Raw genomic sequence first — 26,972 nt, 5'->3', positions numbered from 1 at the left:
GCTGTACATTGTTTAGTGGCAGTGCTTGGTATTTCAGCTCAGCCCCATTGATTTGAATGGGGCTGAGCGGCAACTAGGCCATGTGACCAATGTACAGTGATGTCACTGGCCTAGGAAGACGCGGTGGTGCTCAAGGCCTCTTCTAACAGCTGATGGGTTGGGGTTGCAGGTGTCCCACCCCCGCAGATCTGATACGGAAGAGCTATCCTGAGGATAAGTCATAAATATCTTTTCCTGGATAACCCCTTTAAATGGAGAAATAAGTCTACTTGTGGCAGTTTCATAAAACCAGCGGGGTCACCTAACAAATAAGGAAAGAATAATAGGTACCAGGACTTGTCCTTCAAAAGTGTCACACCGACAACTCAGGTTAAAGATATTTCTCCAGACTTTCTCATTCTATGGAGAGGAGCCAGATATTACTACGTACACAGCGGCTGTATTTCAGGTATGAGAGGGTTAATATCAAGGACTAGCTGTAGACGACTGAGGCACAAGGAATGCTTTACACCGCAGGAAAGCCTGGATCCTATGAGACAAGCCAATTATACCTGCCGGATTTGCAAGCTGTTAATGTAAGCGGAAAGGTTAACTCATGATGTTGTCAGAAGTGAGAAGACGCATATTCCCACACGTAATACCTGTCCTAGAAATGATTCCTATCAGAGGACCAGACCTCCAAAGCCAGGAAGGAAAGGAAGGTCCAATTCGTGTTCCTAAAAGCCCCCTATAGTATCCCATGTAGGAGGCAACAAAACCACCTTTCATGTTCTGGACTCTTTCCATTTATGAACAGAAAATGAGGTTTTGTGGTGTGGTGCCAAAAACAGCAAGTCATTGCACAGAATAGATGTGTGGTCACTTCACTGCAATTATATGGCCACAAGATAATAACCATGAGGTGTTACCTACATAACAATACATCACTCACTCTGTATAACTTATATCTTACCACCGGAGGGGCATAATGTATATGTCATGGCAACTTTACACCTAGAGGCTCTGCTCTCTCTGCAACTGCCATGCACCCTGCACTTTGATTGACAGGGCCAGGCAGGTGTGATGATGTTTATACTGCCTGGCCCTGTCAATCAAACTGGAGAGGGCGTGTTAATTGCAGAGAGAGCAGAGCCTCTAGGAGTAACCTCAACGCTCCTAGAGGCTCATGTATAACATCATTTCTCAGCAACATAAGAACATGAGACCAACACAGATGTCTTCAGCTGCCAAGTGCACATGTAACAGGTCAGCCAGTGTCATAGGGACAAATCTGCTGACAGAGGTCCTTAAATACATCTTTGGATGGGTCAGAGAGCAGTTTTTCGAATACAGAGCACCAAACCTCCAGCACAGTTAAATAATACAATCATGGCAGCCCTGAGACACTATCAGTTCAAAGGGTCACTGAGTGAAAACTTTTCACATGTCACATAGGCATATCAAATGTTTTGACTCTGGGGGTCTGAGTGCTGAGACCCCCAACGACCATTAAAAGAATGAGAGAGAAGCGCTCACAAATCGCGCATGGTCTCCTCGCTAGAAAGTCTATGGCATGTCTCCTGCAATGAGGAGTAAGCGAGAGCTTCTCTATCCTCGTTCTAGCAATCCATGGGGGGTCTCAGCATATGATACGAGTCTATGACATCAAAAGTTATTTGAAAACTCACTGACCCTTTAAGAGCTTAAAGGGGTTGTGTCAGGTTTAAAAGTCGTTCCCTGTCGAGTACAGCACTATCCAGAAGTCGTACAGAGAATGAGTGGCACAGCAGTGTGCGTACTCAACCTGCCACTCTATTCAAACAGCAGTATGGGACCCCCTTTCTAGGAATCAGTGGGGTCCCTTTTACAGAAAGACGTGCTGTTAGGGCTTATTCACACACCCGTATATGTGGATGTAAAAACTGAGAACATTTTGTATCCGTGTTCTGCATTCACAAAGGTGCAAGTTCAGGCATCTGCATACACATACAGTATAGGGGGTCATTTATTAAGATCTGCGTTTTCCACGCTGGTCTTAAGTCTGTCTGTACTGCAGGAGAAGCGCCAAAGTTATGTGGAGACGCAGGCCCCTACATGAGTTTGGCTCTTCCTCCAGCAGGCCGTGTAACAGAATTAACTGTATACCAGCTGGCGTACATTTAAGCCATTTTCTATGCCAAAAGGTTGCACAGAAAATGATGAAAGACACGAGCATGCCGGACCGCCCGCCCTTGCACGAGCGGGGAAAAGTTGCAGAATTTGCTGCAAAAGGGCGTGTGACAAAATCTGCAACCGATCTAAACCCCAAAAGTGGCATACAGTTACAAGAAAAAGTATGTGAACCCTTTGGAATGATATGGATTTCTGCACAAATTGGTCATAAAATGTGATCTGATCTTCATCTAAGTCACAACACTAGACAATCACAGTCTGCTTAAACTAATAACACACAAATAATTAAATGTTACCATGTTTTTATTGAACACACCATGTAAACATTCACAGTGCAGGTGGAAAAAGTTTGTGAACCCTTGGATTTAAAAGCTGGTTGAACCTCTTTTGGCAGCAATAACTTCAACCAAACGTTTCCTGTGGTTGCAGATCAGACGTGCACAACGGTCAGGAGTAATTCTTGACCATTCCTCTTTACAGAACTGTTTCAGTTCAGCAATATTCTTGGGATGTCTGGTGTGAATCGCTTTCTTGAGGTCATGCCACAGCATCTCAATCGGGTTGAGGTCAGGACTCTGACTGGGCCACTCCAGAAGGCGTATTTTCTTCTGTTTAAGCCATTCTGTTGTTGATTTACTTCTATGCTTTGGGTCGTTGTCCTGTTGCAACACCCATCTTCAGTTGAGCTTCAGCTGGTGGACAGGTGGCCTTAAGTTCTCCTGCAAAATGTCTTGATAAACTTGGGAATTCATTTTTCCTTCAATGATAGCAATCCGTCCAGGCCCTGACGCAGCAAAGTAGCCCCAAACCATGATGCCCCCACCACCATACTTCACAGTTGGGATGAGGTTTTGATGTTGGTGTGCTGTGCCTCTTTTTCTCCACACATAGTGTTGTGTGTTTCTTCCAAACAACTCAACTTTGGTTTCATCTGTCCACAGAATATTTTGCCAGTACTGCTGAGGAACATCCAGGTGCTCTTGTGCAAACTTTAAACGTGCAGCAATGTTTTTTTTGGACAGCGGTGGCTTCCTCTGTGGTATCCTCCCATGAAATCCATTCTTGTTTAGTGTTTTACGTATCGTAGATTGCTAACAGTGATGTTAGCATGTGCCAGAGACTTTTGTAAGGCTTTAGCTGACACTCTAGAATTCTTCTTGACCTCATTGAGCAGTCTGCGCTGTGCTCTTGTAGTCATCTTTACAGGACGGCCACTCCTAGGGAGAGTAGCAGCAGTGCTGAACTTTCTCCATTTATAGACAATTTGTCTTACCGTGGACTGATGAACAGCAAGGCGTTTGGAGATACTTTTATAACCCTTTCCAGCTTTATGCAAGTCAACAATTCTTAATCGTAGGTCTTCTGAGAGCTCTTTTGTGCGAGGCATCATTCACATCAGGCAATGTTTTTCGTGAAAAGAAAGCCCAGAACTGGTGTGTGTTTTTTATAGGGCAGGGCAGCTGTAACCAACACCTCCAATCTCATCTCATTAATTGGCCTCCAGTTGGCTGACACCTCACTCCAATTAGCTCTTGGAGATGTCATTAGTCTAGGGGTTCACATACTTTTTCCACCTGCACTGTGAATGTTTACATGGTGTGTTCAATAAAAACATGGTAACATTTAATTCTTTGTGTGTTATTAGTTTAAGCAGACTGTGATTGTCTATTGTTGTGACTTAGATGAAGATCAGATCACATTTTATGACCAATTTGTGCAGAAATCCATATCATTCCAAAGGGTTCACATACTTTTTCTTGCAACTGTATATCAGTTTATAAATGAGCCCATAGACATTCATGGAGAAAACGGACAGGACAAGGAAGTTAATCACTGACGTGTAAATAAGCCCTTTAACCCATTAAACCCATTTGAAAACCAGAGTAGTTTACGACGTACATTTACACTACGATGAGTTGAGACGTGCAGGCATCATAAACTGGTGCTACGTTCAAGTAGGGTATGTATGAGTATGGCAGCAGTTCCAGAATTAATGGAGTGGGCATGTAGGTGGCACATCGCTGGCTTCTCAGGTACGGTGACAGCAGCTTCCTAAGAGGGGAAAGAGTTTCTCGGAGAGGCCTCCTCTGTTTACACAAGTCTTAACTATGCTTCCTTTGCTCACAGCCCTTCTGGAGAGCATCACTTGCAGAGCCACTCCGGAGACACATAAATCAGCCTTATTTCCACCCGCAGGGAAGCCAGAGTTAATTGGATAAAGTAGGGACGGAGCGCTTCTCTGCACTCCCCGTTTCCTTTCTACACAAGTTACATACATAAGGATGACCTGTCAGAAGTTCTGTATTGCACGTTAATGCATCCTAGAGTATGAAAGAGTGGGGGAATGGCTTTAACCTATGCACTCAAGGAAAGCAGCTTTTACTAAGTCTGAGCAGACGTGTTTCAATGGAATTGAGAGTCAGAAAGGCCGTTCAACCGAGCTGGGCAATGGCGAGCCCGCAGATCATACGTGGTAGAAGATTACTGACAGCACAGCTGAGCACCTTACATTTGATTGATTTCTCTAGTACTAGACCCAATCTCCTTAGGTAAGGCAGTACATTTGAGCCTGTTATGTTTTCTCAATGACAGTGATGAATACCATACATAACAATCAATAACACAAGTAGCAACTTTAAAGCTAGAAGGTCCATATCATCAGGGGTGGAGATAGTAACTACTATATCAAGAGAGAAGGTAAGAAAAGAGGAGGCAGAAAGAGAATAGGTAGAAAACCGTGGTCGAGAAAGAAATCACTAATTGTGCACTCTGAGGAGTCTACGGTTTACCCGTAAGCTCCGCCACGTGCTAAATAAAGACTCGCGTGCCACAAGTATTGCTGCGGCGCTGCTTCCTTACTGGTGACTGATTTATCAGCGGCCAAACATGTAAGTAATAAGTAAGGGGTTATCCCAAGAAAAATATATATCACCTATCCCGTGGATGTCTGATCACATGGGATCCCACAGCTAGAACCCCCTACTGTTCTTCCTCACTACATGACCACAAGAAGGAGAAGTTTAAATGGAGAGGTGGTCACACATGTGCTCTGCTGCTCCAGTCCATGCTTATTGGGCTGACTATTCAAACTCTTCCTCCCTGATCATGAAGTAAGAAAGAACAGGGATCTTGAGGACCCTATTCTTTGTGAAGGTCCCATTGGTAGGGCCCCCAGTGATCAGACTTTTACCACTTAGGCTGGGTTCACACGGGCGTTGCGGGAAAATGCACGATTTTTCCTCGCGAGTGTAAAGCGTTTTAATGCGTTTTGCACGCGCGTGAGAAAAATCAGCTTGTTTGGTACCCGAACCCGGACTTCTTCACAGAAGTTCGGGTTTGGGTTAGGTGTTGTGTAGATTTTAATATTTTCCCTTATTGGTTATAAGGGAAAATAATAGCATTCTTAATACAGAATGCTAAGTAAATTAGGGATGGAGGGGTTAAAAAAAAATAATTAAACTCACCTTATCCACTGCTGCCGGGCTTCTCTTCTTCTTTGATGAGCTGGGAGAAAAGGACCTTTGGTGACGTCACTACGCACATCACATGGTCCATCACATGATCCATCACCATGCGTGAAAATCGCACCGCATCCGCACTTGCTTGCGATTTTCACGCAGCCCCATTCACTTGTATGGGGCCTGCATTGCGGGAAAATGGCACAATATAGAGCATGCTGCGATTTTCACGCAACGCACAAGTGATGGGAAAAAAACACCGCTCATGTGCACAGCCCCATAGAAATGAATGGTTCAGATTCAGTGCGAGTGCAATGCGTTCACCTCATGCTAGGGATCGACCGATATAGATTTTTTAGGGCCGATACCGATAATCTGTGAACTTTCAGGCCAATAGCCGATAGTTTATACCGATATTCTGTGAATTTTCATTTTTGAAAAAAAAATAAAAAATCCTACACAAATCTGCTGAAAATGAATATGTTTATTGGTAACGTGTATTTTTATTTTTTTTTGTAAATCTTTCTTTTTCATTTATAATTAATATTATGGTGTTTGTTTTTTTTTTGTTTTTTTTTTACTAACTATTAGCCCCCTTAGGGACTAGAACCCTTGTCCTATTTCACCCTGATAGATCTCTATCAGGGTGAATAGGACCTCACACTGTCCCTGCTGCCCTGTGCTTTGTGCACACAACAGCAAGGGAGCTGACTATGGCAGCCAGGGCTTCAATAGCGTCCTGGCTGCCATGGTAACCGATCGGAGCCCCAGACTTACACTGCTGGGGCTCCGATCTGAACTTCCACTGAGGAGGAGGAGGGGGGACCCTGTGGCCACTGCCACCAATGATTAATGGTGGGGGGGCGCACTGCGCCACCAATGATTAATACTGGGTTTGGGGGGGGGGGCGCACTGCGCCTGCAATGATTAATACTGGGGTTTGGGGGGTGCACTGCGCCACCAATAAAGATAACTCTCATTAATTCATATACAGGAGGCGGGAGCTGGCTGCAGAATCACAAAGCCGGCTCCCGACCACTATGAGAGGTAGCTGCGATCTGCGGTAGTTAACTACCGCAGATCGCAGCTACTTGTCATAGAGGTCGGGAGCTGGCTATGTGATTCTGCAGCCAGCTCCCACCTCCTGTATATGAATTAATGAGACAGTTATCTTCATTGGTGGCGCAGTGGCCACAGCCCCGCCCCTCCTCTTGTCCTCCCTCCTCTCATTGGTGGCAGCAGCGGCACAGGGGGAGGGAGACACTGCTTCCTTCTCCCCTGTGCTGCTGAGGGAACACAGAGAGTGCTGTCAGCAGCGCGATCCTTGTTCCCAATACGTTATCGGTATATTGGCAAAATAGATGCCGATATCGATAACGTTCAAAATCCTGAATATCGGTAAAACCGATAATCTGTCGATCCCTACCTCACGCATTGCACCCGCGCGGAAAACTCGCCCATGTGAAAGAGGCCTTATACTGTGGATAGGTAATAAATATTTTTCATGGTGTAACCTTGTGAAGAACAGGATAAGAGTAGAGTTTTTGTCCCATTAGGTATTGTTACATCGGCTGCCCGTGTCCATCGCTGCTCCAATACATCTATTAGGAATATTACTAATTGAACTACTACTACACCCATTTTTCCATCACTACCACACCCCTCCTTTCTTGGCTCTGTGTGCAGCTGCACGGCTGCTTCTGCATTATGAATTGCAGGAATGTCCTCTCACTTCTTGCCTGAGCAATTAGGTTCCTAGCTTGCTACATTTCTGCACAGGTGTTTGTTCCTGTAGACTGCCTATGTATCGACCTGTGCCTGTTTACCGTCAAATGAATTCTGCCTGCCCTGACTTGGCCTGTTTCTGACTACAATGTATTGCCCTTGGTGTTGTGAACCAGAGTCTCTGAGCCCTATGGATCAGCTGCCAACTACATTGGGTCTATTTCAAGAGGCAGCAGTCTGGTGGCTCCCCTGCAGTGACAACCAGATCCCTGTATAAAGGTTAAACGATAAATACCAGGGAACAACCACAATAACGCCCTAAGGAATAGCCCAAAGTCGAACTGGTTAGTTGGCATAGTGGTTACACCACTATTGTCCATAACAAGTATATCCATGATGGAACTATGATAAAACACTGGGTTAACACACATCTTATAAAGATCAGAAATGTTGCTCTAAAGTGGTCCCCTGCACCATCTCCATATAGTTTTTTAACAAAACATACAGAAGCTCCACATCTTTTTATAAGATTTTCATACATAACAATTCCTGCTTTCCTCAATGCATGTCATTTATCAAAATTGTCAAATCTGTTCACACAGTGTATTTGCACAGTTAGCACTGTTGCCTTGCAGCACTGAGGTCCTGGGCTTGCAGCTGACCAGAGGTCACATCTGCATATACATTCTTCCTGCGCTTGCACGGCTTTCCTCTGGGTACACCAGTTTCATTGCACACTACAAAATTATATAGATAGGTTAACTGGCTTCTTCCAAATGTGGCCCTAGAGTGAGTTTGCTATACAGAAATTAGATTGCCAGTCCCATTGAGGACGGGGAATGTTGATTGTACCGTACAGTGGAATATGTTAGAGCTGTAACCACCTGTTCTTCAAATGTTTTCATTCATCAAGTTCAAGATACAGCTAGACAAGGTTTTGAAGGGGAGTGATGAAAGCCTTTATGTTCTAGGTCTATGGAACAGCCCTTACAAAACATAGAAGGAGATCTACAGTACCTGTCATCCACAAATTACACTATGTGGGGTTTCGCTCTGGTAGATAGGGTAAGAAGGCGCAGTACTGAGGCAAAATACAAGTTCTTAACTCAAAACGTCAGTGTTTATTCACACTTGAGGCAATTGCACAAAACAGCACGGAACTTTGCAGTCTTGGTGTTAATTCACACACAATGGAAAGTTCCTATAACACAAGTCACCTTGCTGGCAGTTCTGCCTCCAGCCACAGCAGGCTTTAGGGGGCCTGTTTCCCCAGCGTGTGGCTCTCAGCCCTCCAGCATGGCACAAAGCCTCAGATCCCCAAAATAGAGACCTCTCTGCTGAGCCCAGCTGCCTATTTAAGGACAGCCAGGTGCTGCCAAAACCAGGACCGGCACTTAAACTCTGGTCGGAAACCTCACCTGGCTGGAAACCAGCCCAGCCGCACATGCTGGGAGGAAAATACCTGCCTTGCCAGACACAACCCCTCACTGTGTCACAACCATCACTGGCATAGCCTGGCAGTGGGCCAACAAATCTCACCTCCAGTCATAAAAACAGCAATTAACACCTTGGAGACTGGATCACGTTGACTACAGTTGGTGACTCACAGCTTCCAGGTTAACAACTTCCCTTTACAAGGTTCATGCCACAAAGAGAAGTGATGGATAAACGCTTAAATCCATTAGATAAACTAGGGAAATAACCAGGAATAATCAACTTCCCCTGGTGCCCCCTTTCCCTCTCACAGCACGCAGTTCTCATAGGCTCAGAGACTGTAGTATGCCCTTTTTCCCCTCTCACAGTAAGCAGTCTCATAAGCTCAAAGACTACAGTGTGCCCCCTCTCACAACACGCAGTCTTACAGGCCCAGAGACTGTTATATGCCCTTCTCCCCTCTCATAGCACGCAGTCTCATAGGATCAGAGACTACAGTATTCCCCTTCTCCCCTCTCACAGCACGCAGTCTCATAGGCTCAGAGACTGTTATATGCCCTTCTCCCCTCTCATAGCACGCAGTCTTACAGGCCCAGAGACTGTTATATGCCCTTCTCCCCTCTCATAGCACGCAGTCTTACAGGCCCAGAGACTGTTATATGCCCTTCTCCCCTCTCATAGCACGCAGTCTTACAGGCCCAGAGACTGTTATATGCCCTTCTCCCCTCTCATAGCACGCAGTCTTACAGGCCCAGAGACTGTTATATGCCCTTCTCCCCTCTCATAGCACGCAGTCTCATAGGATCAGAGACTACAGTATTCCCCTTCTCCCCTCTCACAGCACGCAGTCTCATAGGCTCAGAAACTGTAGTATGCCCCTTCTCCCCTCTCATAGCACGCAGTCTCATAGGCTCAGAGACTATAGTATGCTCATTCGCGGAGAAGCTCTTGAAAAAGGCTGTCCCATCATAAAAACGTATTACTGATCCACAGAAAAGGAGATCGGTATCAGATTGTGAAAATGTGGGATCCTGAGTCCTAAAAACAGAATGGATTGACGGTTTGCATGTCCGCTGCCACTCCATTCACTTCTATGGGACTTCCAAAGACAAGCAGAATACCACGGTCGCCTATCTCCGGCAGTTCCATACAGATGAAGGGACCCCCTGTTCTAGTGGACGGTGGACTGGGGTACCATTGGTTGGATCCTGTGAGAAGATGATAAAGAGACACGATAAGTTATTATGGTGAGATAACCCTTTTAAGATGTGACAACCTGCACCATAACATTTCAACACAAAATAGTGGCACAATTTAAGCCATCCAATTGTGGTCTAAACTTGCCAAAAGTGTGTAAAGATGCACCACATTTATCATCCAGCGTGAGCCACTATGATAAATTTGCGCATCTTAAAAGGGTTGTCTAGCCATTAGGCTGGGTTCACACTTGAGCGCATTTTATATGCGCGTTTAACGCGCGTTTTTATGCACGTTTTTTGCAATAGTAAACGCGCGTTTGACGCGCGTTTGTGTGATTGACTGCAGTGTCCTATGGCCACAAACGCGCGTCAAAACGCCCCAAAGAAGCTCAAGAACTTGTTTGACCGTAGGGCGTTTTTCAGCGCGTTCAAACGCGCTATAAAACGCTCAAGTGAGAACCAGGGCCATAGGGAAGCATTGGTTTTCATGTGTTGAGCGTTTTACAGCGCGTTTGAACGCGCTGTAAAACGCTCAAGTGTGAACCCAGCCTTAATATTGATGACCTATCGTCAGTATATCGTCACACCCTGCACCCCGAGCGCTGCTTCCTGGGAAGTGCAGTGTAATACAAGTACTCACCCTATTCAAGTGAATGGAGGGAGTGCTTGTTATTACATTATACGACTGCTCCAAAGGAGACGAGACTCAGTGTAACGACGAGAAAGCAGTGGTGCTCGCATTGAGTGCCGCCTCCTCGTCAAACAGTTGATCAGCGAGGTGCCGAGTGTCCTAGCGATAAAGCATCAATATTAACGGCTGGACAACCCCTTAAGACTGCCTGGTCTAAGATTACACTTGTCTAAATATAATATAAATATTATTATAAATATCACAAATAAATAATTATAAATATGCCCCAGAGTTCTTTTCTAGACACAACAATATCCAATGCAGGGACCAATGCAAACTACCGTAATGTGACCTCCTACGACAACTAATATAATAACACAAGGACGAATATTATTACTAGGTAAAAAGAGAACAAAAAAAGAGTAAAATCTGGGTGGAGGCACTACAGTCAGGTAAGGCTACCTTAGATATCAGCCAGTCTGAAATGAATACTGTAAGGCCTCATGCACACGACAGTTTTTTTTTTAAGGTCCGCAAAAACGGGGTCCGTAGGTCCGTGATCCGTGACCATTTTTTCGTCCGTGGGTCTTCCTTGATTTTTGGAGGATCCACGGACATGAAAAAAAAGTCGTTTTGGTGTCCGCCTGGCCGTGCGGAGCCAAACGGATCCGTCCTGAATTACAATGCAAGTCAATGGGGACGGATCCGTTTGACGTTGACACAATATGGTGCAATTGCAAACGGATCCGTCCCCCATTGACTTTCAATGTAAAGTCAGGAGTCCCCCCCCCCCCTGTATTTAACTCATTGGTGGCCAGTGCGGCCGGCCCCCCCTCCCCTGTAGTACTGTAGATTCATTGGTGGCCAGTGGGCCCCCCTCCTAATTAAAATCTCCCCCCCTGTCATTGGTGGCAGCGGAGAGTACCGATCGGAGTCCCAGTTTAATCGCTGGGGCTCCAATCGGTAACCATGGCAACCAGGACGCTACTGCAGTCCTGGTTGCCATGGTTACTTAGCAATTTTTAGAAGCATTATACTTACCTGTGAGCTGCGATGTCTGTGACCGGCCGCGCGCTCCTCCTACTGGTAAGTGAAAGGTCTGTGCGGCGCATTACTTATAGCACAGACCCGTCACTGGGTCCGCGAAAAAAAAACGGGAAACGGCACAACGGCCACGGATGCACACAACGGTCGTGTGCATGAGGCCTAAGAGTTAGGTAGCGGAGTGGTCGTCTCTGGGATCGACGAGCACACTCTATGGCGCAAAGATTCCACACAACCGCAGTTCCATCAACTGTCCAGATTTATTGTCAGCGGGTGGTACATAAAATAAACAAAACTCTATACATGTCCGGCTCTAACTATACGATCAGGAACTCCTGACTAACCCGTTGTGCAAGCCTAACACTGGGTACCAAACCTAACCATATCGTTTGTACCACCTGCTATGCTCTCAGAGACTCCCAGCAGTCCTGCTCCCAGGCAGAGTCAGAGCGACGTGTCTGCATTCTCAGCCTTATATCAGGCTAGCACACCTGAGGAGTGATTACCTGACAGCCCAAAACCCGGACCGTCCGGATGGAGTGGGGGCCCACCCTTCTCTCCCCACTCCAGCAACACAGGCCCTAAAAAACGGGTTTTTTTTCTACGTCTGCTGAACATTTCCCTGGTTGCTTTTTTTTTTTTTTAAATGACAGAAGTGAGGAACACATAGACCCCGTCCACTACTTCTCCAGACACTCTGTCACAATACCTATAACAAGGTTTAGGATCGGCTGGGATTTCTACATTGACAAATGTTTCTGCCTCTGACCTCCACAGATATCTGCTGAATAAAAAATAGGACAAGATTGACCTTTCCGAGGTTTAGCATTCAACTGTTACTGAATAATCAGCTGTATAAATGCGCTCTTGATTTGAGGGGAATGTCAATGATAGGCCGCTTTCACACAGTCAGTTTTTGGCCAGAGTTTAATCAGTGATTTCCATCAGTGATTCTGAGTCAAAACCAGGCGTGGTTCAAAAACACAGAACAGGTTCAGATCCTTCCCTTATACCAGGGTTCAGCAAGTGTGCATGCTGGGAGTAGTAGTTTCAGAGCAGCTGGAGTGCCGAAGGTAGCTGACCCCTGCCTTATACCTTATCTCTGTGTACACTCCACTCCAGGTTTTGGCTCAAGATCACTGATGGAAACCACTGACCAACAATGACTGTGTGAAAGCGGCCTTAGGCCTCGTTCACTTTTCCGTTTTTCACAGATGTGTGCGGTCCGCATTTTCCACACGTACCCATTGATTTTAATATGTTTGTTCGCACGTCAGCAGTTTTTCACAGACCACAGGTCAGTGGAAATCGATGGAGACATGCACTACTTTGGTCCGTGATGAAGCCCAAACATGCCTGTTGAAGTCTATGGGTCAGTAAAAAACCACTGACACAATACGGGCGGTTTCCGTGTTTGGTCGGTTGGTAGGAGATGAGCAGTGTCTGTGGAATATGTATGAAAAAAACGGACACACGGACCAAACAAAGCTCCTTCAAGGATGAAACATGTATGGATTTACCACAGACGTCAAATGGACACGGAAATGCGAATGAGACACTTTTCAGAAGCAGGTAGAAGTAGATTACGTACTTGGTGTCAGCGGCATCCTCCTCTCTGCGGTCCCATTCTCATCCCTTCTCATGCTGCTTTGGGAACATTTAGGGGACATCAACACAGACAGATTTTCCACATGTATTGGAAACTGCAAATCTGCTTCAAAATCCATGACAAAACAGTAGCATGCCTCACAGATTTTGCGGCGGCTATGCTATGGATTTCATCCTATTTGATTGCAAAGGGTGAATTTCCGTGTGGATTCCTTCCATATGTTTTTCCCATAGCGTGTGGATGAGATCTGTTAAAATCTCACCCACTTCTCTATTACGTTATATGCTGCGGACATTGCATTTGCAAATCCAGACTACGTGTGAACATAACCTTAGAGGGAGGAAGAAGGCTAAAAAAAAAGTGCTTTAGGGAGTAAAAAGAAGGAAAATGATATTTGCATGAGACATGAGATAATCCTCCATGGGAAATGTATTTATAAGTACTGGCATAACGCCGTCCTGTCCTCCAGCAAACAGGGCTCAGTGCACTAAAACTGTCTATTGCACCTATCCCATTATTATATTGTATCATTATAGTATTATATCGTTTTACTGTATCAGAAACATGTCGTAATGAACACTGACGTGCCCACCACATATCGGCCCTATCTAATCAGAATGAACTCGCGCTTCCTGGATATACATACTTCTGCCTCTTGTAGTGTGGGAATTATTTTAGCAATGACCCTAAAAGCGACAAAATGTCCCTTCAGGAAAGAGAAAAGCCCAAATGCCTGCGCCTCTCTGATCTCTAGTTCTACAGGCTTTTAACATGTTACAGTACATGAGGATTTAATTAGCAGCAATGACAAGCTGCCGGGGCCACGCTGAAAACCTGATGATGTCTTGGTCGCCAAACCAGAGGCTCCCCTTAACCCCTTGTATGCCAAGCACCGCCCATAGAATACACTAGAATTCCAAAGCTCGCTATACGGAAGAGACGAGCAGGCAAATAAATGTATGAAAATAATAGTGGTAATCAGGAAAATCACAGCTCGGGGGCAGCGACCAGCAGCTGTAATCTCCAGGGGTGCAGAGAAAGCAAAGGCTCTGGAAGGAAGAGGGTGGTGGGGAGGCTGGGGGGGAACGATGGAGGCAGAAGGGGCTGTGACAAAGCGCTACACCTCCACATAGTCTGCTGTGACTTTCTATTTCTGGATCCAATAACAAGAGTTTGCTGGAACTTGCCCAGTCCTTTCAGATCGTGGAGAGATCTATTGCGCCCTGGGGTTCCTGCCAGCGACATCCTGAGAAGCCACTTGCATTAACCCTGACGATTCCCACGTCAGAAAGGAAAATCACGATCCCGAGCAGATTTACTTTACACAGCAGACCTGACACAGACGGAGCTCCCATCTCTGCTCAGCGGAGCATCTATTAAATCCCGACCCATTCTTAGTGCTCGTTCAGACAGGGGATATTCCTGTCCGGACTGAACACTGACCCATTATGCTGAACACGTCGCGGATGCTGCGTGTTTTTTCCACAGTGTAAGGCCTCATGCACACAACCGTAGTTTTGTCCCTCATCCAATCTGCAAAAAATGCGGATCGGATGAGGGACAAAACTACGGACCCATTCATTTCACGAGTGATGTCTGCATCCATATGCCCGTTCCATGTCCTATTCTTGTTCATTTTGCAGACAAGAATAGGCATCTGTAACAAAGCGCAGGACCTGCGGAAGGGAAAATGCATAAGGGCAGCATCCATGTTTTGCATATCAGTGATTTGCAGACCGCAAAAACGGATGCGGTCGTGTGCATGAGGCCTAATACTTTGCTTTTTCATTCTGTGTGGAAATTGACCTGCTGTGCAGATTTGGAAATCCGCAGCATGTCAATTATTCGTGTCATTTTTTGTGCAGGTTTCACCCTTTTTAATGCAAGGTTGAGACCTGCAGAAAATCCACATGAAATCTGCAAATAACACATGCGATATTTATGAAATGCACAGAAATCGCACGAATAACCGCACCAATATAAATTTTTTTCAATCACATGCCTGATTTTCACCTGGATCATTGGTCCGGGCAGAGAAAATCTCAGCATGCGCACAGTTGGGCCTCATGCACACGGCCGTTGCCCCTGCCGTGGCCGTATTGCGGCCTGCAAACAGCAGGTCCGCAATATGTGGGCATCGGCCGTGTGCTCCCCGCATCACAGATGTGGACCCATTTACTTGAGTGCTTCTGTGGGGTTTTTGTCCATGACTCCGCACCACAAAAAAATAGAACATGTTGCGGACGGATCACGGACCCATTCAAGTTGAATGGTTCTCGATCCGTACCGGCCGCCGCACGGACGTTGCCCGTGCATTGTATGCACGGAACTGCTGTGTGCATGAGGCTTTGGTCTGATTTTCCCATAAGACCATTGAAGTCACTGGGTGCACTATAAAAACGGACTGCACTTGGACGCCATCATCTGGAACACGGAGACCTCGCGTCTGAACGATGGAATGGTCCATCTCAGCAATGCTCCTAGAGCAGGAATCAGCAACCTCCGACACATCAGCTGTTCTGAAACTACAACTCCCAGAATCTTCCTTTCCCTTCTATGGAATTTACAAAAACAGCCGGGTGAGTGTGCATGCTGGGAGTTGTAGTTTCACAGCAGCTGGTGTGCTGAAGGTTGCTTCTCCTTGTCCTAGAGAATACTGATCACCAAGCTTTTCCATCATGGACACCATATACGTTGCATATCAAATAGGCCATTTTCTGGGAAAACATGGACAGCCTGATACTTTTCCAGTGTTAGAAAGGGGTCAAATATGAGTCGCATTTGTCATAATGATGCGCCCTCACAGAATATCGATGAAAGTGGCAGATCTATAGAAGGCCTATGTAATAACTGAGTATATGACAATCATCATGCTGGGCCTAATGTAGTACACCAAGTAGATGTGCACATCTCAGACCAAATCTCTCAACGTCCTCGAAATGTGGAAGTGCAAGGTCATTGCTGCACTAATGTTTATTGCCCCCATGGGAGCAATGACAGCGGCGAGCTAAAGCTGCTATTGATTAATTTAATTGCCGCTCACATACCGGACAGCTCTGCTAAGCTAATCTTATTGGGTTTAGGCGGCGAGATCTATCCTGATCTGCTTATTTTGCAGCCTAAGAGCCAAACAAAAAAGAAAATATTAAAATTCTCGACTTAAAGCTCTGATCTCCTAGTTAACGCTTTTCGACACCACGTACTATATAGGGGCAGTCCAGGCCACTTCACACCACATATACAGCTGTTGTATACTGGACTACATACTGGACTGCTGGTTCTTCTCTAGGGGCGAGAAAGCGGCATGCCGTACGCTATACATGGGTACAGATATATTCTACTGTCCCCTACAAACACCAACACTTTGCAGAGAGAACTCTTTCATACATTTATTATTTCAGACACTCTTTAAAGGGGATGTCCAGGGCTACAAAAAGATGGCTGCTTTCTTCTAAAAACAGCACCGCACCTGTCCATGGGTCGTGTCTTGTATTGCAAATCAGCTCCATTGAAGTGAATGGGGCTAAGCTGTAATGCCACCCAGAACGTGTGCTCAGGTATGCTGCTGTCTCTGGATGAGGACAGCCATGTTTTTCTAGTCCTTGACAACCCCTTTAATTCAGTGCCATTTGGTCACAAGTATTTTGTGTTGGAAATGTCCAGCTTCAGAGTCTTACAGGGTTCTGGTGCTCTGTGGAGAATGGTGGTAGTCACAGTGATGTAACCCTGGGCCGGGTGGAGTTGACTTTTACTGTAAATGTTCTGATTTGGAGGGTTCTTTGGGGCAGATTTCAATCTTTTCTCCTATTTTGGGCTGGTGTGGTAAATACAGCTCCACCTCATCTGCAGCAGATTTGATGCAGACATTTGTAAGAATGAAAAATCTGTTCCATACGTGTGAATGGGGTGATTTCTGCACAATGTGAATGGACTTCTGCAAGCTCCATTTCAATGAATGGGACAGCTGCAAAGAAATTCTGCAATAAATTTACCCTAAGGCCCCTTTCACACGAGCGAGTTTTCCGCGCGGGTGCAATGCGTGACGTAAACGCTCAGCACGCGCACTGAATTCTGACCCATTCATTTCAATGGGTCTGTGTACATAAGCGTTGTTTTTCACGCATCAGTTCTGCGTTGCGTGAAAATCGCAGCATGTTCTATATTCAGAGTTTTTCACGCAGCCCTTGCCCCATAGAAGTGAATGGGGCTGCGTGAAAAACGCATTGCATCCGCAAGCAAGTGCGGGTGCGATGCGTTTTTCACTGATGGTTGCTAAGGCCCCTTTCACACGGGCGTTGCGGGAAAATGTGCGGGTGCGTTGCGGGAACACCCGCGATTTTTCCGCGCGAGTGCAAAACATTGTAATGCGTTTTGCACTCGCGTGAGAAAAATCGCGCGTGTTTGGTACCCAAACCCGAACTTCTTCACAGAAGTTCGGGCTTGGGATCGGTGTTCTGTAAATAGTATTATTTTCCCTTATAACATGGTTATAAGGGAAAATAATAGCATTCTGAATACAGAATGCATAGTAAAACAGGGCTGGAGGGGTTAAAAAAAAAAAAAAAATCATTTAACTCACCTTAATATACTTGCTCGCGATGCCCGGCATCTCCGTCTGACTCTTTTACTGTATAGGACCTGTGGAGAGCATTAACTATAGTTTAAGGACCTGGGATGACGTCACTCTGGTCATCACATGGTACGTCACATGATCTTTTACCATGGTGAATCACCATGGTAAAAGATCATGTGACGTACCATGTGACGACCGGAGTGACGTCATCCCAGGTCCTTAAACTATAGTTAATGCTCTCCACAGGTCCTATACAGTAAAAGAGTCAGACGGAGATGCCGGCTACGCGAGCAGGTGGATAAAGGTGAGTTAAATGACTTTTTATTTTTTTTTAACCCCTCCAGCCCTGTTTTACTATGCATTCTGTATTCAGAATGCTATTATTTTCCCTTATAACCATGTTATAAGGGAAAATAATAAGGTTCGGGTCTCCATCCCGATCGTCTCCTAGCAACCGTGCGTGAAAATCGCACCGCATCCGCACTTGCTTGCGGATGCTTGCGATTTTCACGCAACCCCATTCATTTCTATGGGGCCTGCGTTACGTGAAAAACGCACAAAGAGGAGCATGCTGCGATTTTCACGCAACGCAAAAGTGATGCGTGAAAATCACCGCTCGTGTGCACAGCCCCATAGAAATGAATGGGTCAGTATTCAGTGCGGGTACAATGCGTTCACCTCCCGCATGGCATCCGCGCGGAATACTCGCTCGTGTGAAAGGGGCCTAAGAGATGTTGTCTGTATACCTTCAGTTTTTTATCACGCGCGTGAAAAACGCATCAAAACGCATTGCACCCGCGCGGAAAAAACTGAACAACGAAATGCAACCGCAGACAAAACTGACTGAACTTGCTTGCAAAATAGTGCGAGTTTCACTGAACGCACTCTGAACGCATCCGGCCCCAATCCGCAACGCCCGTGTGAAACCAGCCTAAGGGCTTGTTCACATGACTGTGCCGTGTTTTGTGGTCTGCAAATTGCGCATCCGCAAAACACGGATGCCGCCCGTGTGCCTTCCGCAATTTGCGGAACGGAACGGACGGCCCTTTATAGAAATGCCTATTCTTGTTCGTAAAACGGACTCATAATTTTCGCAGGGTCAAGGAACGGCGCAACGGATGCGGACGGCACACGGAGTGCTATCCGCATCTTTTGCGGCCCCATTGAAGTGAATGGATCTGCACCCGAGCTGCCAAAAATTCGGCTCTGGTGCGGAACAAAACCACGGTCATGTGAATGAACCCTAATAGTGAAAATCCCGTAGCGGTGAAGGAAGGGTGGCCGTACATGCGTGGTTGCTCTCGGTTCACTTTGGAGGTCCCATTTTTTAGATAGTAGCGGGACTCAGAGACCTATCGGGTAATAATGGTATCTGCTAGCGATATGCCATCAATGTCCCAGAAGGGACAACTCCTTCAATTGTTAACATTCCCAAAAAATAATTTAAGAAATGCATTTAAAGAATATAATCCACTTTGCTCAAATGTACAGCATCAAAAGTCCTCTTTTAAATGTACATACTGAAGCAGTTAGGTCCAGAAGAACTGACCTTAAAGGGGTGGTGCAGGCAGCTTATACTGGTGGTAGTCATCAATATAAATCTCTGCACAACCCCTTTAACCTTGTACATGAGCATGCTGCAAGTAAACAGGGGAGTGCCTGTAGCTGCTGAATAGCTGCGAGGAACTCTGTACATATAGAGGGCATATGTCAGTGGCAGCATGTCAGGGGCAGAGGTTAAGAAGCTGCTGAGGATAAGGGCACATCCATGACGACATCAGACAGCCAGCACTCTCACCTGGAGGTCTCATCTCTCAGGTATCACATGTCACCCCTGGACACAAATCTTCAGCACTGTCGGAGCTGTCCGTGGTCGCCCATTCTCCACATGCATGCCAATCACACCCAGGGCATATACAGGTCTTCTACATGCGTGCCAATCACACCCAGGGCATATACAGGTCTTCCACATGCATGCCAATCACACCCAGGGCATGTACAGGTCTTCTACACGCGTGCCAATCACACTCAGGGCATGTACCGATCTTCCACACGCATGCCAATCACACTCAGGGCATGTACAGATCTTTCACACGCGTGCCAATCACACTCAGGGCATGTACAGATCTTCCACACGCGTGCCAATCACACTCAGGGCATGTACAGATCTTCCACGCGCGTGCCAATCACACTCAGGGCATGTACAGGTCTTCCACACACATGCCAATCACACTCAAGGCATATACAGATCTTCCACACGCGTGCCAATCACACCCAGGGCCAATATCGCGTGCCAATCACACCCAGGGCATATACAGGTCTTCCACATGCATGCCAATCACACCCAGGGCATGTACAGGTCTTCTACACGCGTGCCAATCACACTCAGGGCATGTACAGATCTTTCACACGCGTGCCAATCACACTCAGGGCATGTACAGATCTTCCACACGCGTGCCAATCACACTCAGGGCATGTACAGATCTTCCACACGCGTGCCAATCACACTCAGGGCATGTACAGATCTTCCACGCGCGTGCCAATCACACTCAGGGCATGTACAGGTCTTCCACACACATGCCAATCACACTCAGGGCATATACAGATCTTCCACACGCGTGCCAATCACACCCAGGGCATATACAGGTCTTCCACATGCGTGCCAATCACACTCAGGGCATATATAGGTCTTCAACACACATGCCAATCACATTTTGGGCATGTACAGGTCTTCCACACGCATGCCAATCACATTCAGGGCATATACAGGTCTTCCACATGCATGCCAATCACACTCAGGGCATGTACAGATCTTCCACACGCATGCCAATCACATTTCGGGCATGTACAGGTCTTCCACATGCATGCCAAACACACTCAGGGCATGTACAGATCTTCCACACGCATGCCAATCACATTTCGGGCATGTACAGGTCTAAGTACCACTGTGTGAGCGGGCAGGTAGACTCTTCTCTCACCTGTACAGAAGAGGCGGTGACAAGGCGGCCGGACGTCATATTTGCACGTGAACATCTGAACACGAGATCAGTTTACACCAGGGTCTACTGGGGTCTCACCCATCAGAACAGGGTGATGCCTGGCTCTCACCAGCCATGCCAACTACCTCCATGTACTAAAATTAGCAAAAACGAAATTAAGGATATTACTACTGAACCGGAGAGGCGCTGACAACTCCCCCGCCGCTGAGGGGCGCCTCACAGAGAGGCGCTGGTTTACAGTAAGAAGTTTGGGGAATTGGATGAACCAAGGAAAGCCCTTCACAAGTCCCCAGTGACTGAAGTCACCCACCACAGAGGATGTGACTGGGAGGTGACGTCGGCCGCTCTCCGCACTGGATTTGCAATGTTTAGTCCCACTGAGCGCAGGGACTGGTGGCACGAGATCCAACACTGGCACTGACAGTCACCTGGGGTAGACCCAGCTCTCCCTTAGCTTTGTATCTACATACCCGTGATAAGAGGCACCCGCTAACACCCAGATTTCAGGACATGTGCCCTGCCACCCTGGCTCCACCTTACCTAGGCCCCTGGTTATGACTATAGATGCCAATTCTGATGCAGCGTTGTGGTTAACATTCAGAAGAAGGGCTGGTATCACCTAGGGATGCCAATCAGACTCCAGCAGCGTCACCAGAAGAAAAGCTGGAGACGTGTATTGATGCCAGCCTGCTAGCGCTGATACCAATCAACCTGAAAACCAATCATCTTTCTAGGGGGCTCTGATCCCTGTGGGGGCACTGGCGGACTTCTGATCTCCAGACCAATCAGTCCACCTCTATGGCACATGATAATACGTGGTAAGCACTGGCATGCCAGCTATACAGGGCATCAATTACCTTACCAATAATCTTATACTTTAGATTCTGTAAATGACCTTCACTGAGAACTGCAGACGCCCATGAGAAAAGCAGTAAGACTTTTTTGGAAAACAACTTGCGCTGTGCCAGCTTCAGTGCCCACCCTTACATAACCACCTGTAGTAATAATTACTGAATACTTGCCTTATTATCTAAAGTCACATCCATGGCTCTGCCACTAAGCCAGGTGCATGGCAGCGACCAGCAGAGAAGTCCTGGCTGATTGGCATGATGGATGATATAATAATAGGTTAGTGGGGCACGCAGATTAATAGATGTCCTCCATGCATAGCTGCAGGGTTCTCACATCACTACTACTCTCAGTAGAGTAACTACTACCCCCATGGTGCCCAGTGCCCCAGGGATGAGTAGTGTTGGGTGCGGGCACCTACCTTGATGATGCTGCTCCTCCTGGGTGCTGCCTTGGCCGCTTCCACCAGGCTGGCCTCGGTGACACCGCTCCTACGTTCCCTGCCCCGGCCGTGCTCCGGGCACAGCTCACAAGCCCCGTCCGGCCCCTCTGCCATGGCACTCACAGCCCAGCAACTTCCATTCCCGGCGGGCTCTGTGAGGAGAAGGGTGGCAGCGGGGGGCGGCTCCGTGGTCCAGCTCTCAGCAATGGAGCGGCTGCATGGCGCTGACTGCTGTCACACACACAAAAACTGAGCGAGACTCCGATGTGTGGAAGTGGGAGCCGACCTAGCGCCGCATGAGGTAGCCGGGCACAGCTGGGCGAAGCCGGGGAGGCATCCCTGACCTGATTGGCTGACTTGTTCACGAGCTCGGCGCTCATTGGCTGCCCAGACGCAGAGTAGTAGAGGGGCTGCGGCAACGGCGCGCGCCGATTGGACGCTTGCCTGCCATGGGCGGAGCCGTCCTGTGACAGCTCCATGTGCATGGGAGGGGGAAGTGTTGTGAAGGAGGGCTCGGGGGGCGCGGAGTGACATTCTGCTGTGTGCACGGCGGCGGCGTCTGGAGCGCAATGTCCTTTGTCCTGAGACGGTGCTGAAACCGCTCTTTTGTTTATAGGGCATTGTTCAGACAGATTCTGAAAGAAAATATTTTATTGCAAACGTTTCCTGTGTAAGGAAAGAGAATCAGAGGGACCTTCTGCAAAGAACCTGTAATGTAATACACTTGGCATCTTACTGTTGTTTTACCTGACTCACAAAATAATTACAATATTACAGATCCCACTGTCATACATGTCACATACTACATACATTCATGTAGTAGGACAGCACAGAAGGAGGGCGACCGCTGATTTACACGTCACAATCCGATAAATCATAGTGATCATTATACCTGGACAATAATGTCCTTTCACCAGGCATTTATTATAAATTGTAATAATAAAGCATTCTAATTATATTATATAATTATACATTATTTATATTCTAACGTATATATATTATATCATTTATAATGCATCGGGATCTTTGATATTGTGCTACATATAAACATTATTATTAAGGGCTCGTTCACATCAGCCTTGAGCGTTCTGTTCTTCTGATCCCTCAGAAAAATAACTGCTCTGTTTTAACCCCTATTTGTTAGAATGGTCATCAGTTGTGCTTAGTAACCATCCATAAGGCTAGGTTCACATCTGCACTCTGTAAATTCGGTAGTATGTTCTGGCAGAGGAGCAGGCTACCGGAATTAGGCTAGTTTCACATCTGCGGCAGTCTTCTATGCCGTAACAGCCTGCCGGAGTTCTCTGGATCCAGCATTGCCGGATACTGCTGCCTGCCCACCGGACCCCATTGACTATAATGGGGTCCATCAGAGATCAGGCTGAAACCCGGCAAATATGCTGGAAATAGGTCAGATAAAAATCAGACCACACATTTAGTACTGTGTACAGTCGTGGCCAAAAGTTTTGAGAATGACACAAATATTAGTTTTCACAAAGTTTGCTGCTAAACTGCTTTTAGATCTTTGTTTCAGTTGTTTCTGTGATGTAGTGAAATATAATTACACGCACTTCATACGTTTCAAAGGCTTTTTATCGACAATTACATGACATTTATGCAAAGAGTCAGTATTTGCAGTGTTGGCCCTTCTTTTTCAGGACCTCTGCAATTCGACTGGGCATGCTCTCAATCAACTTCTGGGCCAATTCCTGACTGATAGCAACCCATTCTTTCATAATCACTTCTTGGAGTTTGTCAGAATTAGTGGGTTTTTGTTTGTCCACCCGCCTCTTGAGGATTGACCACAAGTTCTCAATGGGATTAAGATCTGGGGAGTTTCCAAGCCATGGACCCAAAATGTCAACGTTTTGGTCCCCGAGCCACTTAGTTATCACTTTTGCCTTATGGCACGGTGCTCCATCGTGCTGGAAAATGCATTGTTCCAAACTGTTGTTGGATTGTTAGAAGAAGTTGCTGTTGGAGGGTGTTTTGGTGCCATTCTTTATTCATGGCTGTGTTTTTGGGCAAAATTGTGAGTGAGCCCACTCCCTTGGATGAGAAGCAACTCCACACATGAATGGTCTCAGGATGCTTTACTGTTGGCATGACACAGGACTGATGGTAGCGCTCACCTTTTCTTCTCCGGACAAGCCTTTTTCCAGATGCCCCAAACAATCGGAAAGAGGCTTCATCGGAGAATATGACTTTGCCCCAGTCCTCAGCAGTCCATTCACTATACTTTCTGTAGAAGATCAATCTGTCCCTGATGGTTTTTTTTGGAGAGAAGTGGCTTCTTTGCTGCCCTTCTTGACACCAGGCCATCTTCCAAAAGTCTTCGCCTCACTGTGCGTGCAGATTCGCTCACACCTGCCTGCTGCCATTCCTGAGCAAGCTCTGCACTGGTGGCACTCCGATCCCACAGCTGAATCCTCTTTAGGAGACGATCCTGGCGCTTGCTGGACTTTCTTGGACGCCCTGAAGCCTTCTTAACAAGAATTGGACCTCTTTCCTTGAAGTTCTTGATGATCCTATAAATTGTTGATTGAGGTGCAATCTTAGTAGCCACAATATCCTTGCCTGTGAAGCCATTTTTATGCAACGCAATGATGGCTGCACGCGTTTCTTTGCAGGTCACCATGGTTAACAATGGAAGAACAATGATTTCAAGCATCACCCTCCTTTTAACATGTCAAGTCTGCCATTTTACCCAATCAGCCTGACATAATGATCTCCAGCCTTGTGCTCGTCAACATTCTCACTTGAGTTAACAAGACGATTACTGAAATGATCTCAGCAGGTCGTTTAATGACAGCAATGAAATGCAGTGGAAAGGTTTTTTGGGATTAAGTTAATTTTCATGGCAAAGAAGGACTATGCAATTCATCTGATCACTCTTCATAACATTCTGGAGTATATGCAAATTGCTATTATAAAAACTTAAGCAGCAACATTTCCAATTTCCAATATTTATGTAATTCTCAAAACTTTTGGCCAGGAATGTACAGTTCTGGGCTCCTGTGAACAAGGCAGACATAGCAGAGCTGGAGAGGGTACAGAAGAGGGCAACTAAGGTAATAACTGGAATGAGTGGACTACAGTACCCAGAAAGATTATCAAAATTAGGGCAATTCACTTTAGAAAAAAAGACGACTGAGGGGAGATCTAATAACTATATATAAATATACAGAGATCACTCCCATCATCTATTTATCCCCAGGACTGTGAGTGTGACGAGGGGACATCCTCTGCGTCTAGAGGAAAGAAGGTTTCTACACAAACATAGAAGAGGATTCTATCACAGCTATGTCATGGTTTGGTGGTAGTGGACTGTGACACTTGTGCCATGCATACTTGTTGCTGGTGGCAACGTGTTGCTTTAGCATGTTTGGACACTTCCCCTTTAAGTCTGTTGTTCCTTCCCATTTTGGTGTGTACAGGGTTAAGGTGTGTGCAAGGTGGAGCTGGGTGTGGCCTCATGGCTCTTCTTATGTTGGAGTTGTGAGCTTGAGGTCAGTTGTTTTTCTGCCTTTGTAGGAGAAGGAGCTTTGCTCCTCTCTGGATTTGTCACCTGTTCATGAGGGCCTCCTTGTGGAACATACTGTCACATGGGGTGTGGGGGAAATCCCCCACCATACAATGTAGGGAAAATTAGGAAAGCAACTAGGCCTGGATACCAGGATAAGGGGAGCAGGTGACCTCCTAACGCCACCCTCATCCTATCCCTGACCTCCTAACTGTATGAGCTGGCCTCGATGGTAGGGAGTTCATACTCCGGAACCTGGGTCCTTCTGACCCTAACAATCCCTGAAATAGTATTCAGGAATAAGAGTCGACAAGTTCATCCACGACACGGATGAACCGGAGTCTCACACAGGCCTAGCAACTGGGAAGGAGCAGGCAGCAAGCAAAAACACAAAGCAGCAGGTAAAAGCCCAGCGCAAAATGACAAGCACTGGAACAACAGCACTTACCTGCCACAACGACAGGGTGGAACAACTACTGCTTGCTGACTTGTGGTTCCTCCATGTCTAGCAACCATGCCGGGCATTACACCAAACATACCAGACATAGAACCCCAAACTAGACATAATAACAAATCCCTAAAACAAACCCACACCAAACATAACAACAGGTAATGTAGGGAACAAGGAGGAGAACATAGGGAGACATCGCTAAAGACCTTGATGTTCCACAAGGAGGCCCTCACGGACAGGTGACTAATCCAGAGAGGAGCAAAGCTCCTTCTACTACAAAGGCAGACAAACTACTGACCTCTTGCTCACAACTCCAACACCCGCCGGAACAACCTGCCGGAGTTCCTTGTCACTAGTGTGAAACTAGCCTAAAATGAAGAAACTTGGCTTCGACTTCATGAAGGTTTTTGCCTTCCTCTGGATTAACTTGCAGAGTAACAGGCTGAACTGGATGGACAGATGTCTATTTTCAGCCTTATAAGCTATGTAACTATGTAAAAACCTCTGCACACAATGTTTTTTTGTCCAGCTGACTCCTGGCATCCTATGAAGGAATAGCCTGCCAGAGAGGACAGCCACAGGTGTGAAACTAGCCTTACTGCATGAAGCATAGCCTGACGCTACCAGGGCCACCCAATCCCCAGTTACTATAACGAAATCCATCAGGTTTCCAGCCTGAATATGGGATTCATGCCGGATACCCAACGGATCTCATTTATAGTGAAGGGGATCTGGCGGGCTCTGGTAATCTGCTCCTCTGCCAGAACAGACTGCTGGATTTACCACATGTGGACGTAGCCTAGAAGAACAGAACAATGAAAAAAACTGATCTGTCGTAGGGTGAGTTCACACCACTGCTATTGATTTCCATTGTGCTTCTCTGT

The 26,972-nt window shown here is 46.6% G+C and overlaps 1 protein-coding gene across 1 annotated transcript in view; it reads right to left on the bottom strand.

Moving 5' to 3' along the window:
• Window positions 1-22,414, bottom strand: part of PLCL1 (phospholipase C like 1 (inactive)) — a 296,787-nt gene extending 274,373 nt beyond the window's left edge. Inside the window, exon 1 of the mRNA XM_040440692.1 lies at window positions 22,094-22,414. Coding sequence (XP_040296626.1) covers window positions 22,094-22,228 — 135 coding nt within the window. The 5' untranslated portion in view covers window positions 22,229-22,414. The remainder of the gene's footprint in view (window positions 1-22,093) is intronic.
• Window positions 22,415-26,972: the final 4,558 nt, after the last annotated feature.

This window comes from Bufo bufo, chromosome 7 (genome assembly GCF_905171765.1).
Source record: "Bufo bufo chromosome 7, aBufBuf1.1, whole genome shotgun sequence".
Taxonomy (NCBI): Eukaryota; Metazoa; Chordata; class Amphibia; order Anura; family Bufonidae; genus Bufo; species Bufo bufo.
This window is presented reverse-complemented; position numbering and strand designations above follow the sequence as displayed.